This window comes from Odontesthes bonariensis, chromosome 6 (assembly GCF_027942865.1).
Source record: "Odontesthes bonariensis isolate fOdoBon6 chromosome 6, fOdoBon6.hap1, whole genome shotgun sequence".
Lineage (NCBI taxonomy): Eukaryota > Metazoa > Chordata > Actinopteri > Atheriniformes > Atherinopsidae > Odontesthes > Odontesthes bonariensis.
Genome location: NC_134511.1, coordinates 36,874,810 through 36,893,492, shown reverse-complemented (window position 1 = coordinate 36,893,492; position 18,683 = coordinate 36,874,810). Strand labels below are relative to the sequence as shown.

General features: G+C 39.1%; 2 protein-coding genes across 6 annotated transcripts; both read right to left on the bottom strand.

The window, feature by feature from the left end:
- Window positions 1-2,829: 2,829 nt before the first annotated feature.
- On the bottom strand, window positions 2,830-11,684 carry dbnlb (drebrin-like b). Of its 5 annotated transcripts, XM_075468621.1 has the most exons (15): window positions 11,533-11,684; window positions 9,734-9,789; window positions 9,407-9,519; window positions 9,244-9,318; window positions 8,630-8,779; window positions 8,157-8,234; window positions 7,701-7,852; window positions 7,565-7,619; window positions 7,272-7,343; window positions 6,866-6,989; window positions 6,437-6,559; window positions 6,045-6,119; window positions 5,795-5,853; window positions 5,619-5,706; window positions 2,830-4,112 (listed from the first exon to the last, which is right to left on the bottom strand). In XM_075468621.1, the coding sequence occupies exons 1-15, from the start codon at window positions 11,613-11,615 to the stop codon at window positions 3,976-3,978; spliced, it is 1,440 nt and encodes a 479-aa protein (XP_075324736.1). In that variant the 5' UTR covers window positions 11,616-11,684; the 3' UTR covers window positions 2,830-3,975. The 5 variants fall into 5 exon arrangements, with proteins under 5 accessions (XP_075324736.1, XP_075324738.1, XP_075324737.1 ...); XM_075468623.1 differs by lacking the exon at window positions 6,045-6,119; XM_075468622.1 differs by lacking the exon at window positions 7,272-7,343.
- A 359-nt stretch (window positions 11,685-12,043) lies between these two features.
- On the bottom strand, window positions 12,044-18,248 carry ube2d4 (ubiquitin conjugating enzyme E2 D4). Its single transcript, XM_075468620.1, has 7 exons — window positions 17,964-18,248; window positions 16,555-16,618; window positions 16,380-16,411; window positions 16,184-16,261; window positions 15,955-16,060; window positions 14,698-14,791; window positions 12,044-14,588 (listed from the first exon to the last, which is right to left on the bottom strand). The coding sequence occupies exons 1-7, from the start codon at window positions 17,985-17,987 to the stop codon at window positions 14,543-14,545; spliced, it is 444 nt and encodes a 147-aa protein (XP_075324735.1). The 5' UTR covers window positions 17,988-18,248; the 3' UTR covers window positions 12,044-14,542.
- Between the last annotated feature and the right edge of the window lie 435 nt (window positions 18,249-18,683).

Here is an 18,683-nt window from a genome sequence, read left to right as displayed (position 1 = left end):
ACGAAATAGGAAGATGTCTCCACAGGACAGTTTCATTGGTTGGCTGATAGCACCACTGCAAATGAGGCTGAACTGAGTTTTTTTTTTTTTTTCTGCACAACTTTCAAAATATCTGATCTCTCCGTTTCATCTTCTGATTTCACAGATAAAAAAAAACGTTGCAGCTATCTTTGCATTGTTGGTTTGAGTTATTCAGACTCTACTTCTAGATACTCTTGATGAACAATCAATCTATACAGAACTGTGTCGTTTATTTCTGAGGAACATTCAACTGTCTTACATTTATGGGATTATCATCAGAAGGAACTGTAATGTGATTTTTTTATGTAAGACTGCACTTGACTCATAAAAACATAAAAAAATCTTTCAAATGATTGAATAATGTCAATCATATGTTTGTACATGTATCGCTGTAATAAGTACAAGAAAAAAATAAAATAACAATAATCGGTTCAAAACAATAGTAAGTGAAACTAAAAACTAAAACCCATTATTAAGGCTTGGCCACCTACTACATAGAGACGGGGCTGAAATTCAGCAAAATTGCTGAATTTGGGGAAGTGAAAGCAACACTCAACTTATGTCCATATAAAGATTTGAAGGCGTCTAGATGTCAGGGCAACATTTCCTGGATGTCTACTAAAACAAACAAAAAAACTCTCTAAAGGGAGGATTGTTATGACTTATCCATGGGAGTGTAATTTTGAATGTATTCATAACTTAGAGCTGTGAGTATATCATGGTAAAGAAGATGCACTAAAACAATCTCTGACACGAATGTGAGGTAGGAACAGCCGCTGCAAAACCTGAGAGGTCTACATAACCGTTGGCATCATGGTGTGTAAAAGTGCTCAATGCGCACACGTAGTTTGAACTCCCACGGCCTAAATTAACAATAATAAACTAAGTAAATATGGGTTCTAACAGGTGACATGTGGGTAAATAAAAGCTGGAACACTGCTGGCCTGTCGCTGCAGGAATTTCAGACTGCAGATTTTAAGGAAGAGGGAATGTAGCCCACTACTTCTTTAAAATGGTTTCTACCAACTATTGCCCAGAGATATTGGTTAGAGATAAGAGGCCAGGACAATGAGCAGGACGATGAGCAGCCAGCAGTTAAAAAAACAGTCATCTGATTCCTTACCAACAATTATGAGTCAGGGGAGTTGTCTTCAGATTTTAAGTTTGAAAACAAGTCATGGATTTCCTCTAAGAAGCTCCTTTACAGTTTAGAATTGATGTTTTTGATATCTTCTTTTGAGGTCAAACGTAGCTTTTATAGTATTTTCAAGTCCATTTTGCTTTGGCTGTCTTACATTCAGTACATCTCATGATTCAAAAGAGTAAACTTAGTACATCTCGTGATTCAAAAGAGTAAAGAGGCAGCACTTGACACTATCCACGTTTCCTCCGCATGTTTTTGTTCTCTTCGAAAGGGGGATGCCCTGTTCCTCCATCAGCTGCGGATAGAGTATGACATTTAAATATGATTAATATCTAAATGTCAAAATAAGTAAATATCTTCTAACTGTCCAAATATCAGAGGGATTTTTTAACCATAAAAAACAAGTTCTTGTTTTTGCTTTTGAACAATCAAAATATAGAGGAAACGTACAATTAAAGTGCTCTTGTTCTCACAGTTCCCGCTCAAATCGACTCAGAAAAAATAACTTAAAACATTGAAGTTTATTTATCGTCATTATTCATGAGATACAAGACATTCGGTGTTCATTTAATTGTTAAATGTACAGCGAGCCAGGCTTAACAAGACAACAATTAAAAACAGAGAGCGGTAAACAGGCCTGCACTGACTTGGAAATGTTGAACATCTACGCCAATTTGGTCATTTATGATACATGGGAGGCTTCATTCTGTGTAATTGTGTCACAGTGCTTTGCAGAACTGTTGCGAGAATTTCTCTCCTTTGCAGCCGACAACAAATGTGGAGATGATGAGCAAAAACATGGGTAGTAAGACTGAGAAAATCCCCAGCTATTCATCTCAGACTTTCACTGACATAAACACGAGGTTGAGGTGAGGGCAACACAATCTAAATGAGGACTGGTGGAGAAATTATTGCGATTCCAACGAAGAAAAGGATTTCCTAGTTGCACAATGTTAGCTTTTCCAGAGTACATGGACTGTTATTATAAGAGTGTTTGAAACTTTTAGGAGTGCATTTGCAGTCACTTGTGTAGGCAATCTGTGAGGCGCTAAAGCTTAACCGTGGGGGTTGATATTATCATCTTTATAGTTTAAAGATTGTGTGGGTAGGTCTATGTGTGGAATCTATTCTGAAACTACATTAGCTGATTAATTTCTTGCCAAACTACATTTAACTGTAAATTTGAATTTGATACAAGCTGAGGAAGAATATGAGTGGATTTAATGTCGGGTAGGATTAATGAAATGTACTATACCATTATCAACATGCCAAGTCAGGACGGGAAAGCTGGCAATAAAATGTAAACTGTGCACAAAACCTGTTAAAGCTCAAAAACTGATTTAAGTTTGCTTTTGAGAAAAAAAAGACAGACAGGGCACAAGTTACACCAGGGTTAGAACCGTGTAGAGGATTTTCTCTCTTTCACTTGAGCAATAATTTAACTGAAAGATGTAAATTCTGATTTTCACATGAAATTGAAACCTATGCATTAAGAGGTGAATTCCCCAGCTGTTGCCTCATTCCAGGAAACTGACTGTAGAGCAAATACTGAGCCCGTGTATACGTCTGAGTTCCTGTTAAAACTCTGGAAATCCCTCTCCGTCTTCCATATGTCAAACTTTTTCTACTGATCTAGATTTGGAAAGAAAAGGCTGACGAACCCGGCTTGCTTATTCATTTTATTATGAAGGAGAGGTGCATTACAGAAGACTCTGGAAAAACAAACATCAATAACGCAATGGAGACACAATGCCCTTTTCAATGCACAAACGACCAATTTCTCAATTTGTCAACTGACCTTAAAGCTTCAAAGAGCAAGAATTTTTGTCCCAAAATAAAACAGTGAAGTTGCATAAAGTCTGCTGTCAAGCTGTTTCAATGTTTAACCATCTGCAGGACTTTCACTGCATTCACACATCCTCGTTATGGCACGTTAGTTATTAGATTTCTGTTGTGCACTCAAACGCAACCTCAGCCCAGCGAGATCCAAGTAAAACAGAAATGAACGCCGACTTGTGTGTTCTTTTTTTTAGCTCGTCCCTGAAAAATTAGGTGTGTTGAAATGTGGTTCAAATGAGGAAGGACTTTAGACTGTTCTTTACTCACAGTTAAAAAAGGAACTTGACCATTTTATGCATTGCCCTACTACAGTCAACAATCCAAACACAGCAAACATCATGTTTGTTTAAATATTCACTTCAACCACAGTCTGATCAGTACAGGTTTGATGTTCAATCTCATAAAAAAAAAAAAGGATATTTCAGTCTGCCGGTAAAGAAAGGCAAAAAAGGTACAAGATTAGGCTGTAGATGGTGCCACCATCTTTAGTTTTTATTTTCCTGAATAGGATAGGAGCCACTGCTGCAAGTAACAACTAAATAATACCTGAAATAGAACTGAAGCCACTTTGTAAGGAATGTGAATTAGAAGTGCTATTAATGCTCACAACTGAAGTCAAGACTTAACAAAGGCGGATGTTTTACTGCGTCACATTTACAGGTAAAGAGACTTACTGTGTCTGGGACAGGAAGGGAATGGGGGAAGTTTTGGTCAGTCTCTGGATATTCACAAATCCCTAAACTATGCCATCAGCTGCTTACAACATCAACAATGGAATTTCGTTTTTTTTAAATGAGGAGGAATTTAAAAGGTCCACAATGATCACCCGTGTTGGTCCAGGATGTGGAGGCTCATTTGCTCCTTTTCAGCTGCATCTCTTGTGTGTGAGGACAGACTTTCTCGTATGTTGGTTTACTGCAGAGGTCCTCTGGGCTCGACTCTGATCATCTGGGGGAAGTGCAGGGTGTGGGCTACATAAGCTCCACGTAATTGGCTGGGAACATTCCAAAATGGCCGTTTGGGCAGTATCCTCGCCACCAGCCCTCGTCTATCATCTCGATTCCGGTGATGACGTCATCGGGATCAAAAGAGATCTCTGTGTCATCAGCTGAAAGAGCAGAGGATCAGCATCTCATTTACACAGGTACGTTATTATCTTAAAACTTAAAGCCAGAACGAATACTTTGCTACAAGAGAGCAAAAAGGAGACAGTTAGGAGACTAGAGTTATGCAGTGATACACTTTGAGTAAGTCATACGAAGTGGTAATATAAGAAATATATGATGCATTTGTGGAAACAATGTTGTTTATGCAGTTTTTTTGCTCTTTGGCCACCCCTACAGTCATGTGATGCAACTCTAGTGGTCAAAAACCACAGAAAATGTCAAGTGACAGTGTAGGGTAATGTTGCTCATTATAACAACACTATTGCTGTTCTCATGTTGCTTATTTTTCATTTGTAATGATTAAGAACGCTTAAGTAAACAACTGGAGCATAAAAGCACATTTGCTTTTGGTTTTATTAAAAAAGTATCAACTGCAGCCAAAGTCTCTTCTGATTTGTAACCAACGCAGAGCACCCGTGAGCTTTCTCCAGCAGTAAAGTCCTGTCCTGATGTTTATTTCAGTCCTCCATCTTGTTTGTACATTTAACCTCTTTTTCATCACTTCTTCTGACAGCACTGTCCTGGTCTCATCGCTGCATCTTTCATGGCGTTTTATGGTTTATTCATAATGGCAAAAGAGTGTTGTTTTCTATCTACTGGTGTGTGATGCGGCGCGGCAACGCAACGTGGCGCCATTAACTACCCCATTTATGCCCCCAGGTGCAACGGAGTAGGTTTTAGCCGGTCAACAAAGGTGGGTTTAATTAAAAACAAGTCGGAAGCAGATACGTCTCCAATGTTGATTTAAATATAGGGTTTAACTAGGGTTGGATATGTTTATTTTAATTTCATGGTTTCTTGGGTTTAATATAGAAGTTGCTGCTGCTCGTAGTTTACAGAATTGTTGATGCAGTTACAGCATGAACACATGTTTTAATGTCGCACATCCCCTTTTGCATCTGCTGCAGTACAAACTGAGACTAAAGGGAGGCAGTAGAAAGCAGTCGAACATGACGCAGACCATCAAAGGAAATGGAGAGATGCACTCATAGCTGGATAGTAAAAAACATATGCCACATAACCACATCGTCCATTGTGCAGTTCTGGCCACGGACTTGCTTCGCATATCATATTCACATATTCTTACTTGACTTCCCGTCAAGTTTCTTCATTTTTTTTCTTCTTTTTTTTGTTTTAAAGCAGCATCAAAAATAAACATGTAAATTTGAAGCACTTTGATGCACCGGTTTGCCTTCATATGCCGTTTAATTATCCACTTTCCATCCCTCTAAGTTCTGGCATGTCTGGATACATTATACTAATAGAGACCGAAGCCAATGATACAAAAATTGTTCTCCCACCCCAAACCTGTCGGGGCAAATAACCATACACTATGAGCTGGGTGATTAAACACATAGCAGTTGATTTTAAACTGTACTTGATCTTTCCAAGTGTTGGCTTGGAAGACCTCTCCACCACCCACCTCATCAACAAAAAAACAGACTCACCAGCCTGATAGTCATATAATGCTCTTGCGCAGACGCCTTTGTCTGCTGTGTCCTCCGCAGTCACCTCAGAGGAGTTATTCTCTTCCACCTGACAGAGAGATGAAATAAACTTATGTTTCATATTCACTTTTATGGTGGAGGAAAACTGTCCCGCCAGCAGTGACTAAAACCCCCACCTGAGCAGGCTCTTCGTAAGGCGTCTCTTGGACGTATGAGTTTGCAGCTGGTGCCTCCTCTGAAAAACAAAAGAACCATGAGAATGAATGTGTGGGAGCAGAGCTGGCCACCTGCCAGCAGGTGGCAGTAAATACAGCTGGAGGCAACAAAAATATACAACACAAGGGCACTTTTATACTAAAGCGAATGGTGGGGCTGGGAAACTGACACAAAAAGGCTTTAGGCTGATGTATGTGAAATGAGCCCCACCTTTCTCTTGCTCCTGGGGGGCTGCCTCCTGCTCATCATACTCACACCTGGACTGCCCATCATCCACATCAGGCTCTTATCACCCAAAATACAAGCACAGACATGCGTGTACACGGAGGAACACATGCACAAGTCCACACAGTCTCAGGTGTGAGGGCGTTGCTGATGTGTTTCACTCAAAGAGTAACAAAAAATTAATCAATAAAAATGAGCAGAAAGAAATTTTAACTCAAGCAAGGCTAATGATGAAACTAATCACTTGAAGAAATAGGGAGATGATAACACACAGGCGTGACAACAACAAATGAAACACTGAGCTATTGTTAAAATTGAGTCTGACACCCAGTCCGCTGTGTAAGTGTTCTTCATGTGTGTGTGTGATAAGCTCACACCTGCAGCACGGACAGGAGAGGCAGAACCTGCTTGCACAGGAGAAGGAGAAGCTTGGTGATGAGGTGAGCTGGCTCGCTCAGGTTCATACGCTTGCTTAGACAGAAAAGGGCTTTGAAGACGCCCTAAGCAGAGACACACAATGACCCCAAAAAACATGCAAACAAGTAGATGAGAGAGAAAACAAAGAGCAGATTGAGTAGAAGAAGAGACAGCATTATGGAGACAGAGTTAAATATGATAATGAGACAACTAGACAGTCTGATGGAAAGTTTCAATTTTCAGGAAGCACGGCGTCGGGAGACAGCGATCACCCGTTTGTACCTACCACTCCCTGAAAGAAAGGCTAAGAAAGCTTTGCAGTAATGTAGGAAAGGCTGTTACGTTTGAAGCAAACACATAAGAAGTGACCATTTAAGCTCAGGGGATACCTGGCTGAGGGCTAGCTGGGGCAGCAGGGGGCACGTCTGAGTCACTGGGAGTCATTCCCCGCTCTCGCTGCTTGAACATCTCTCTGGGGTTCATAGCACGTTGAGAGATGAGAGAGGCAGCCTCCTAAAAATAAAGAAGAGAAAACCATGACCAAGAAAGCCAAATTACAGCTTATTTTTAATACAACTGTGAGTGTTGCCGATAGAAAAGAGAAATCTCATTACATATTAGGTGTATTATGGAAAGATGCCATGCAGGACAGACTGAAGTCTGTTTAACAGACTGGTGTGTTTCCCCGAGCTTCAGAGGACTCAAGATTGAAAGGAGACGAAAGCTTGTCTTGAGAAAGACCAGAGCAAAGATAGTGGAAGGTGGAAGAGAATGCTTTTGGGAAGGGGAACTCACGTTGGCCTTCTCCAGAGATTCACCTCTCTTGACTGCTTTCCTCTGGGCGGTCTCGTCCTCCTGCTTCTCCTCCTGATGATGTTGATATTAATGTTGGCACTGCTGACATTTGCTACCTGCCTGACTTAGGTGTTTAGAAGATGTGTGCGCTACCAAAACGTATTTCACAATTAGTAGAATTTAAGAAGTGTAAATGTCACATCGGTTTTCATGTGGTCTTCTGGTCTCTTAAGGCAGCTGAAAGCTATTTACTGAAAGTGCGGTCTTGTGAGTAATCTTCATGAGACACTCACCCAGCGTTGTTTCTCCTGCTCTCTATCATCAGCTTCCACCTTCTGCTGGTACTTCCTAAAAAACAGGAAAAAAGGTTATTGAGCTCTTTAATAGATGCCATTACAAAGAGTGCATTTTCTTGCTGTTTGAACCTACTTCTGCTGCTCAATTTCAGAGGCCCTCTCCTTGTCTCTTTTCTCCCTCAGTGCCGCTTCCTTGGCCTCTCGGTCTTTCCTCTCCCTTTCCAGGTGCTTGCGCTCCTCATCGGCCTTGCACCGCTCCTCCTGCCGACGTTTCTCCTCTTCTTTCTGAAAGGGGAACGTGCTGGCAAGGTCAAGGTTTGATCATTTGCCAATATCGTTAAACAGCTTGAATTCACAATATGAGCTGACGAGTGCCGCTTTCTGAATGTCTTTGCCGGGGGGGTAAGAATGAGCTAAAGTTACATCAACGGGCAAAGATTTTTCTAGCAAGAGTTACATTTGCAAATAAAAATAATATTAACAAAAAAAAACAAAAAAAAACATTTCACACAAAAGTAGAAACTAAGATAAAAGATTTGAAGAGATGCTGAACACACCGTGTCAGCTTAATGCAAGTTTGTGAGCGTACCTCTGCCTGTGCCCAGAAGTTGTCTTTATTGGTCTTCCTGATTTCTGACATAGCATTGGTTTTCTGGTACACTGAGCCCTGCAGGAGGAGAAAGCCACATGTATGAGTATGTGTGACAGCACAGTTCTATATGATACAAGAATGCATTAGTGTAGTGTGTCACTGTAGTCCAAAACCAGAGCTACTTAAGTTCATTGATACTTTGATGAAGAAAAAAAAAAAAGAAAAGCGGACTGGTAAGGTTAATTCATGCCTTACTATATTTAATGTTGGTATATTAAGATATTGCTCATTCAGAATATGAATCAATCATCACCTTCTTTCATAAAAGGGAGCATGATAGTAAAGAATATAATGCAAAATGACCAAATTCAGTTCAGGAAAGTCCAGGAAAAAACGTTTCGAGGAACCATCTTAAGATCTTTCCACCGTTCAGCTTTCCCTGTCAAAGACACGCAAACAGCAGTGCTTACCACAGGCCCCTGAGGACCGCTGTCTTGGAAGCGGCTGGAAGCTTCTTTGTGGAAGCTGTAGTTGGCTCCTGAGGCTTTAGCCACCTTCTGCATGATCACCTCGGGCTCAACATCCTCGTCCGCTCTGGCATTAATTGTGACATGGGCCCCCTGAAACAGCAAGGAAGAAACACGTCCTTTCGATACACGACCACGCAAGAAAGCACCAACAAATCTTCCTCTTGGTTATCACATGCACCACCCAGTGCACATCCTGCTTGCACCTCTTCAACAAAGCTTCTACAATATCAAAGAGCCCATATTGGGGTCCTTTACAGGCTCATAATATTTTGAGGATCAACCAAAAGAGCTTTACACGCATTCATATTGACAGCAAAATAAATATTGTTCATACGGAGTCTGACAACTTTTGCTCCGATTGGTGAAAAAACAGCTAATTGAAACCACCCACTAAGAAGGCCTTCTCACTTCCAGAAACTCTGTAGAGCATTTTCAGACCCCAGTGCTTGCGTGAAAGCGACTTCAGTAAAGGATAACTACCCTTGATAAACTACATCAGAGCGTAATAGTAACTAAATTCAATATCTAAAGGAGCCTCAAACATTCAGTGTTACCTTAAGAAAGTTGGCAATGGAGCTGACGTGATTTGCACATAATCCCTTTCTGGCATCTTTGACTCCTTCTCCAGTCTGAAAAACAAACAATTATGCCACAGATAAGAGAGTGGCGACCTCAGAGAGAACAATCAAACGCACAAAGGTTGAAAATAGCACTAACCCAGTTGATGAGGACGTATTTAGGCAGACCAGAATTCGGATCCTGGACCCGGCAGAAAGCATACATCACTTTTCCACTGTTGAGTTCCTCCACCAACTCCTCGAGTCCTCCATCTGACACAGAAACGTTGTGGAAAAGTAAAATGGTTACTACGGTTTGTTTTGGAACCGTGCAATGCTTTCCCCCCTTGTGAATCATGGGCTGAGAAAGCAGAGGCAAGCAGTTCTTTTGTGCTGATATTCCAGCTCTGCAACACTGACAGCGACATTCCTGCACGCATCTGATGATATCTTAAAACTTGACAACAGCCTCTACTCCCTTACTCACCCCCTTTTTCTGCCAGGCGGATGTCATTACTGTTTCCCTCATAGGTGAACAAGGCCCTGTGGGGGGGGCGGGAGAACCAAACAAACAGATGATTACAGATATTCAAATACTAAAGTTGATATCCATCATTTTTCACTTGACTAAACAAGATATGTTTTGCAAACCTGTTTAAAGCATCTGTGACACTTAAGCCCTATTCACACAGCACACATTAACAGTGGATATAGAGTAGCATAAATATTGCTGCAGTTTTAATCCTGTTTTCTTCTTCCCCGCCACGTCTTAACTGGCTACTTTCCCCTGCAACATTCAAGATACTATCCTTATTCCTTTGCAATTAAATACCCAATAGAGATAACTTAACACTGGCACTTCTGAACAAATTTAATCCCCAGTTATAACAGGGGTTTGCCAGCGAGAAACCCCTCATTTCACATGGAGGAATATGAGGAAGTACTCAGTTCCGTCTTCTTAGAGTGCACACACAGGCCAGGGTAGGTTCAATGGGGGGGGGGGGGGGGGGGGGGTAATTCAGGCTAAAAAGTATTTTTAATAGGCAGTAAAAATTTGGAAAATGCAATATAATCACAATAAGTGATAAGATATTGTTGACATGCAGTTATAGCTACAAGCATCAGATAGGTTGGAGGGTAAGCTCAAGGTAAGTTGATAAATACATTCATGGCAATTTTGTTATCTTTACTCAGAAGTCACAAATAACTATCATAACAAGAAGCTAAACATTAAGTGTTAAAGAAAGGAGACTTTCTATTTATGTCAGCAAATAAGAAGGCTCCAAGTACCATTTCACAGACAACCTTGAATGCATTCATGACTTAGCAGAATAGATAGCCTGCTCATTGACCGAATTTATAAAAAGCCATTACATATTAAATTATTAACTAAATGACTTCTTGAGAGGTCATTTTGCTCAGTTTGAGTCTGGCTCGCTGCAGCCTTGACATAACACTTGCTTCCTAACTGCACTAGAAGTAAGAACTTGGTTATTCTCATTTTGACATTTCTTAAAAATGAAAGCAAGATCACTTCTTCATTATCTTATTTCTTTACCCCGTCAACAAAATTTCAGAGGAAGAAACTCTACAGGCAAGGAGCTGAACTGGTAAAAGATGGCTGTGAAATGCTAAAAAAAATGACTGAAGAAAGGCAAACACTCATCAGTGAACAGGGCCGGCAGGACTCCCATTCCCCCATTGGATTAATTAATCAAGGTCACTATTAAACACTCCAGCTGTCTTCAACAGGTTTTACCTCAAGGCAATAACATCCATGCTACATTAAGTAAAGCAAAAGGAAGTTCGTGGTTTTGACTGTCACACATTTGGGTATGTTTAACGTCTGATATCTTACCAGGAAGTGGGCGATATCTAGAAACTTACATATCTAAATTCAAGTACATTATTCAACAAAAGCTAAAAAATACCTGGAAACCATGCTAGTTGGTCAGGGTATCAAATTATTGGCTAATTAACAATAATACTGGCTATGGAGTTAGCTCATCCATAACGTTAGGACACATAACTGGCAAAAAATTGGGATAAAGCTATACTGATAATGGGATAATAATAATAATAAGCTGATTTAACCTAACGTTATTGTCCTTCCAAAAAAGCAAAAGGTCTGAGTGGCTCACAATGTAGCATTAAGCCTAGGTTAGTTTATCCAGCAAAAAGGTTAACGTTAACTTACTTTGACGACTGACTAAAAGCTAGCAAACACTGTAGCTAACCAGCCTCCTGCATATAACTAGCACCGCTTTAAAAAATGTTGCTCCTTACCAATTGGTATTACATTTTTCATCCACCACTTCTTTAAAGGCAGCAGTTAATACGGGTCCGTTTTTGCTGAGGTTTACTGCCATCGTTTTGCTGAGTACAGCTAGCCAGCTAGCTATCCGGGGTGCGCCCTTCCTACAGGGGGAGTGGCGATGATGCTGACTTTCAACTGTGGGAAGCTAGTTTAGTGGCTATATCTCAACCCGGCGCACCGTAAGTGCGGGACTTATATGAGTTTTTAATTACTGTCAACTCGACAATAAATCAATGCCATTTCATTTGCTAATTAGCCTTGAGAAGCAATAGTTTATCCCCTAAAGTAAGCGCAACATAGTGAAATATTTCCCTGTGCAACGATGATCAAAGTTTGCACTGAAAAACCGTCGCATGTGTGTTTATATATCAAACATACCCCAGAATAAAACCAAGTCCCTGGGCAAAAACTTGTTAAAGCCACCCCTCAACCACAAAGTAAAAATGCTACCCCCATTACACGAAGAAATGCAAACAGCAATAAACCAAGATGAGTTTTATTCTTAAGTTATAACAAGGTCAACTGTTATCTTGTTAATGCTATGTGACAACATGTAGGTTCATGATGGCAGTCGAAGCACATTTATCTCAGATTTTAAGATGCGTGACGGGCGGTTCTGCATTCAGACAAAGCCAAATATTGGTACTGTTCAAGCAGATTTTCAAGTCTTTAAATGAGATGAGTCCCCAATTTCCGGGATACAGCCCCGATAGCAAATTTACAGTTGATGACACATCCTCTAGATATACAAAATGAGGGTTAAGGCTAGAATTTTAGTTCAAGGTGTTAGGCAGATGAATTGTAACGAAATCCCTGATATCTGGCAAATGGCTGTGAGAAGGTTTTTCCAGAGTACAAAGCATGCCAAGCTGCCTATAAAAACCCTACGGAACATACTGGAGAAGGGGAGTCAGTTTAGCATCACTTGCATCATGAACTGAGGCTGCATTCAGTGGTACAGGAGGAAGATACTAAAATAAATAGCCAGATGAACAAATAACAATGGACGCAGGGACTAGATTTGTTGTAACACAACTGAGATCTCGCAGCAAAGCTTTCCACTGCTTTTAGAGGATATAATTTCTAAACATTTTAGCATAATACTGTATTCATTGTTTTGACTACTTTCTTTACAGCAGCTAATATTGATGAAAATCTATGTTAAAAGCCTAAATTATTATGTTAAATCTACAATCAAAGCTTCTAAAAATCCATCATGCTGAACTACAAACTTTTCTGGGTGAATCCATCCAATAATGCCTCATAAGTAGAGTTTTCTTCCTCTTAAAAAAATCCAATAATTCCCTTTATATTGGCAGCATCAGCACATTAAATTGTGATTTAAAAGAAACCACCACTTTTCAACTTTTTCCAGCACTTACAAATGGATTATATTACAACTATTACTTTATGACATCACAATCATTTTCAGTTCTTGTGACACAAATGAGAAAAAAAAGTGAGCCTAAAACTAAAGCCGTCAAAGATACAATACAAAAGGTCACAAATGTATCACCCAGACAAAATGTTTTACCGTCAGTGTTATCACTTCTGAAATGAAACAAAAATGTGTAGCCCAATTTATGAATAAGAACATAGAGGAAGTAAATGCAAAGCTTCACATCACCTGATACTTAAAGCAAATTTAACAGCCATGGCAAGTTACTGTATTTAATCACCTCAAGTAACTGCGCACTCATGACTTCAAATGACTTGGTTCTGCTAAATGTCAAGTTTGTTCAAGTTCCCATTTTCAGAACAATGGACACCACCTGAAACCAAAGGCCATTTAATTTCAGAAAAGAAAAAAAACACGACAATATTTAAAAGCTGTTCAAATCCTGAAGTTCAAGAAGAAGAAGAAGAAAAAAAAAACTAGCAGAGACCTGGAGAGGGATAGTGAGAGTGACAGTACTTCTTACACAGCATACAATTTGTGCACAACACATTGCCTCTTCAGGATGAATGGAGATAAGTATTATTTTCAGAATTTTTAAAATCAGGGATCAATGCATATCAAGACTGTTGTTGAGGTTTGATACCTGAGTAACTGTACTGAGTAGGTGGCACACAGCTAAGCTATGCCAAACAGTAGCTATGGTCATAGCTACACAACACAAGTAACAAGTAAAATGACAGTAGTATCATCTGCACAATGGATATACCAGCCATTGATGGTTTCTAATCTAGGATGAAAGGGCAATGACAGCATGTGGGAATAAGGAAAAAGGGATATCCACTGAATATCCAACGAGTATGGTGCTTCTTAACAGCAGCTCTCCAGTGTCTTCAACTCTGCCAATAATCATTTCGTTTTCACTCGCAGTGGACTACAGAAACCAATCCTTTTTATGCATTTCACATTGTTTTGGGGCAGAGACAGTAAGTGTCGACAGACAACCTGCTGGTAATGGTGCTGCGCCATTCTGTGTTCAACAGAGAACATTCTGCCAAAATTGCACATAAACCAGAAACATAACACAAAAAGGCCACTAAATACATGGAAATACAGTACTAACATGACATCCAGTGGGACAGAGTACCTCTCAAATGAATGGAGAGCAAATCTCCTAAAATGAAACATTTTGCATCTTAGTAGCACAATGATATGACTTGTTGACGATGAAAATAAAGCGCATGAATAGCAAGAGTAACGGTGATAATCACAATAGCAGGAGTAACAGTGTAAAGTCTGAGTGTGGCATTGGGGATTGTGAAGAAATTCCGGTATTCCATATGGGAGTGCTTTAGGAGTCCATCAGGTCCTGCTCTGCAGATCCGTACAAGTCATGAAGGACAGCACATGGCAGGAGCTCAGCACACGGAAAGCTGAGTGGCACTGTACCTCATTGTATCACTTCCTTCTCAAATCATGGGCTGTTGTTTTTTTTTTCCCCCTCTCTGTTGCTCATTTGCCTCAAGTTACAAATCCTTTGTGGTTCTTTTGTTCTCAATTGAATAGCGATCTCCCTGGCGTTCTCACATTGCATACTTCTGTGTCCATTCTCTTGCTAATTTGTTGTACCTGTAGAGAAGAAACCATGCAAAGTTTAGAATGGTTTCAGGCTTAACTTGCAAACTAAGAAGTTTATGTTTGACAGTAAAAGTAAGAATGGCAGCAATGGCACACTCACTTTTCCCTGTCAGCCTTGTATGTATGAGCAATCTCTGGTACCAATGGGTCATCTGGATTCGGATCACAAAGAAGTGAGCAGATAGACAATAATACTGTGGAAGAAGAAAACAGAAACGTTGAAGTTAGAGAATAAATCAATAGACTCTCAATCAATAGAACCCTTAGTGGCTCTGCGTTAAAGAACTGGAGGCCATTTAATACTTTTTGCTCCTCACTCCAAGCACTAACAGACAAGTTTTTATTTATCAAATAATTATCCAGGTCCAAAATTAAAACCAGCCACATGTGGCTAAAATCTGGGGATCGTATAGAACTAAAACACAATCGACAGCCAGGTGGCTGATAAGTTTTAAGGTGAATCTCATGTGACCCTCATTGTGCACCACTGGGATGTCAATTAATCAACGTGGAAAGGTTTGCTACTATTTAGTGCTTTCCACTCCACATGTATTTCATACACTGCTTTTTGGCTTTGTTTTTGTTAAATAAACAATGACATAGTTTAATATGTCACAAGTAGCTCCTTAAAAAGTTTAGAAAGGCTACAAAGAACAAATAGGTGCTGGCCTGAACTCTGATCTGATGTCAACTGTGGGAAACAAGCTTGATCCACCCCACCTTGCAGGTCTCAAAGGATCTATCAATAATGTCCAGACAATTCTGGAAAACCCCAGATGCTCTTTGTCCAAGTTCTGACTGGTCAGAGCTCTTCTGGTGGCATGAGGAAGACTTAAATGTTACAGCTGATGGTGTACGCTTGTACAGTGATTTAATACTTGGAGAAATAAAATTAACACACTACAGTAAATAAAGGCATAAGAGAGCCAACGGCCCCAATTCATACCCAAGAAAATCTTTTCAGCAAAATGAAAATTATTAAAAGTTTAGAGTATAACTTAAGACTTTAATGACGTGTTTATTTTGTCGACCAAAGAGACTCGAAGGAATATTTTAAACAAAAATCTAACATTTCTGCATTTGATTTAAACTTTTCAACCAAAAATAATGATCTTTTTTAATCCATTCTTTCCAAATCCATGTGGGAATGTATTAGGCTGTTTTTCTTCTTTTAAAAAGGTACCGTGGAACATACTTTTAAGCCATCGAGGCAACTTCACCAAACCATTCTAAAGAGTAGTGAGCATTACCCAAAATATTAGGATCCTTACATTTAGTTATTACAGCCAGAAAAACAACATCTTTAATAAGATCATTCTAAATAAAGATAAGGCACAACTCTTGTAGTAAATCTTACCTTTTGATACTGTAAGTGCAGGTGACCACTGTGACCTCAGTATGTCCAGACAAATACTTCCATTGCTGTTAATATTAGGGTGGTAAATCTTTGTTGTGAATGCAACCTGTACAGAAATATACACAAACAAACAGAAAAAAACAGAACATTTTCAAGAACAATTAATAAATGAATCACAGACAGTTAAAATATTTTGCATCAATATTCGACACGTCAAACAGACTCTTACTTTTGGTGGTTTGAAGGGGTAATCTGTAGGGAAGTGAATGGTAAGGAAAAATACTCCACTCTGATAAGGACTGTCACTCTGAAATTAAAAAAAACAAAAAACAAAAAGCATGGTTTTAAACAATGTCAGTGGGTTTATTTTCTTTTCCCCATACTTAAATTACATTTAAACTCAATTAAGATAGCGTGTTACTTACCGGACCCATTATTGTTGCCTGCCAATGAAACACTAAGTGAAAAAAAAAAAAGATTACATTTTGGATGCATATTCCTGTTATGCTAAGTCAATTTTGACACACATATATATATATATAATTACTAGGCGCACAAAGACATCATGTAAAGGGAAGCAGCAATTTTCTATCAACTTACAATCATCTCCAACTGGTCCAGCAGAGCACTGAGCAGGGGGGTCCCTCTGCAGGTCTGACAGTTCCTGAAGGTAAGACAATCACAGAAAGAGGCAGGCTTGATTTTAGAGTGCCAAAGGAAAACAAATATATTTTTTCATTTATTTTGAATGTCCCAACAGAACTGCATTTAAAAAAAAAAAAAACATCTCAACAATGAAAATGGGGCTTTCTGTTAGTTTGTTTCTACAGTTAAACAAATTGAGTAATTTTGCACAACTAATGTAATTATTTTTTTCTATTCATTGTAAGCCAATATTAGCTATTCATGCCACATTTTTTCTGCAAATGTGTAATAATGCATTGTTATTATCAAATGAAATGCAGAAACAGCTAGTGAAAAGCAACATGAAGTAAGTGATGCAAACAGGATTAATTGATATAATTCACAACTTTGACGAAAATAGGCAACCATAAAATAAAACTTGAGTGGCTTAAGTAAGACCTGTAATCTGAGCCAGATTCTTATTGACATGATTGTATGTTAACAGTCCGGATCTGTGGTTGTCAACATAAAAAATAAGACTCACGAGTCTTAACCATGACCATAACAACACTTAATTAAAAGCAAAAAAGTTCCACAGAAGTAACGAAAAGAAACGGATAACATATGTTAACTTCAGTTAAACTATCAATACAAGTGACCAAGCTCACACAGATATCACACGGTAATTGACAAGAACCACAAACAAAACCCACTAGATGCTTAAATAGAATTAAGCCAGTTAGTCAACATCTCTTGAAAGGAAGCCTATCTATTCTGTTATATAAATACACCCCATGGCCTGTTCCAGTGCCCCATTTGCCATTCCATATAAGGCAACACTGACTCTGTGGTTCAATTTTGGCAACCATTAGGCAGCTGTCATTCAGCGACAAAACACATCATCATCCGTAACATTAGTAAAAAAGTTACACAATAAAGACAAGTCACAATATAGTAATTCATTAGCAAAACCTGTGAATGCCAATCAACCTAAAGACCAATCATACTCCTGTTAGCAATAGGTGTTAGCCTACAGTCGCTCTTACTAAGGATGACGCTTTTATCCCAGTATTGACAGGGTGCTTAGCAACGGTTCAAAAGTAATATTAAACACTTAAGGATAACAAACGGTGACCTTCCAAATAACGGAACAGTCAATTCGCAACTAAGAACCACCGTTACTGTAGCAATGCACCAACAGGCCACCGTTGGTTAGATCGCCTTTGTCTTTGTATTATTTTAAAAAAGCACACAAAAAGAAGGCTAACATGGCTAATCTGACCCTAAAAAAATAGAACAAATGTGTATCATATTAGCAGAGTGTGCCACAATGATAAAGAGGATATACAACAAAGTTTGCTTAGCACATTAAAATATATACTCACCTTCTGAATTCTTTTCAACGCCATTGCCTCAATGGCTATGCTAGTTAGCCTGTCAGCTAATAGTTAGCACCTTACACATACAATTTCGTTTTTGTGGCCGCGTAATTCCAACTCTCACTTCACATATAATCAAGATATCACGTCTAACATACAATAAATTATAACGTTGGGGCTCTTGTACAGCCAATGTTGACCAACTGTGTGATATAGGTTGATATTTCTTCAGACTACGAAACAACCGAGATTTTTTGCTGTCTCGCTCACTGTCCTCTCATTCCCACTCCTCTCCGTGCCAGGCAAACTGCTAATATCGCGAGACTTCTTTCAAGACATGAAGTAACAATTTTGACTTCTTACATTTCCACAGTTGTAATTCAAAGTATTCGTATTTCATTCAGTTTTGACAGTGTCCGTTTATATTCTACTTTGTAATTAAATTAAATTTGATTATAATACAATGTCATAGAGTGAAAGAACATACAAATACTTTGCAAAGAGTTGCTGCTACCATTATATCGTCTGAAGTTGAATTAAATGAAAATGAAGTGAAACTGAATGAAACATAATAAAATTAACATAAAAATGCTGCTGTGTTGGCTGTGCCATTTAGCTTAGTCCATTAAACATTTGCGAGTCTGTGCAAATTAAAATAAAACAAATAATGCAACTTTTTGCAATTTACTGAAACCTTCCACAAGTGATTAAAAGAAGACAATAAAT

Bases quoted from the DNA above. Each gene is read 5' to 3' on its own strand.
- dbnlb (XM_075468621.1), bottom strand. From the start codon at position 11,615: ATGGCAGTAAACCTCAGCAAAAACGGACCCGTATTAACTGCTGCCTTT. The intron at 9,319-9,406 runs GTTAGTGCTATT...TTTGTTTTTCAG, and splicing joins AATACGTCCTCATCAACTGG to ACTGGAGAAGGAGTCAAAGA. The intron at 7,344-7,564 runs GTGAGTGTCTCA...CAACATCATCAG, and splicing joins AGCAGGAGAAACAACGCTGG to GAGGAGAAGCAGGAGGACGA.
- ube2d4 (XM_075468620.1), bottom strand. From the start codon at position 17,987: ATGGCGTTGAAAAGAATTCAGAAG. The intron at 16,412-16,554 runs GTAAGTTGATAG...TTTTTCACTTAG, and splicing joins TGGACCAGTTGGAGATGATT to TGTTTCATTGGCAGGCAACA. The intron at 14,589-14,697 runs GTGAGTGTGCCA...TCTTCTCTACAG, and splicing joins TACAAGGCTGACAGGGAAAA to GTACAACAAATTAGCAAGAG.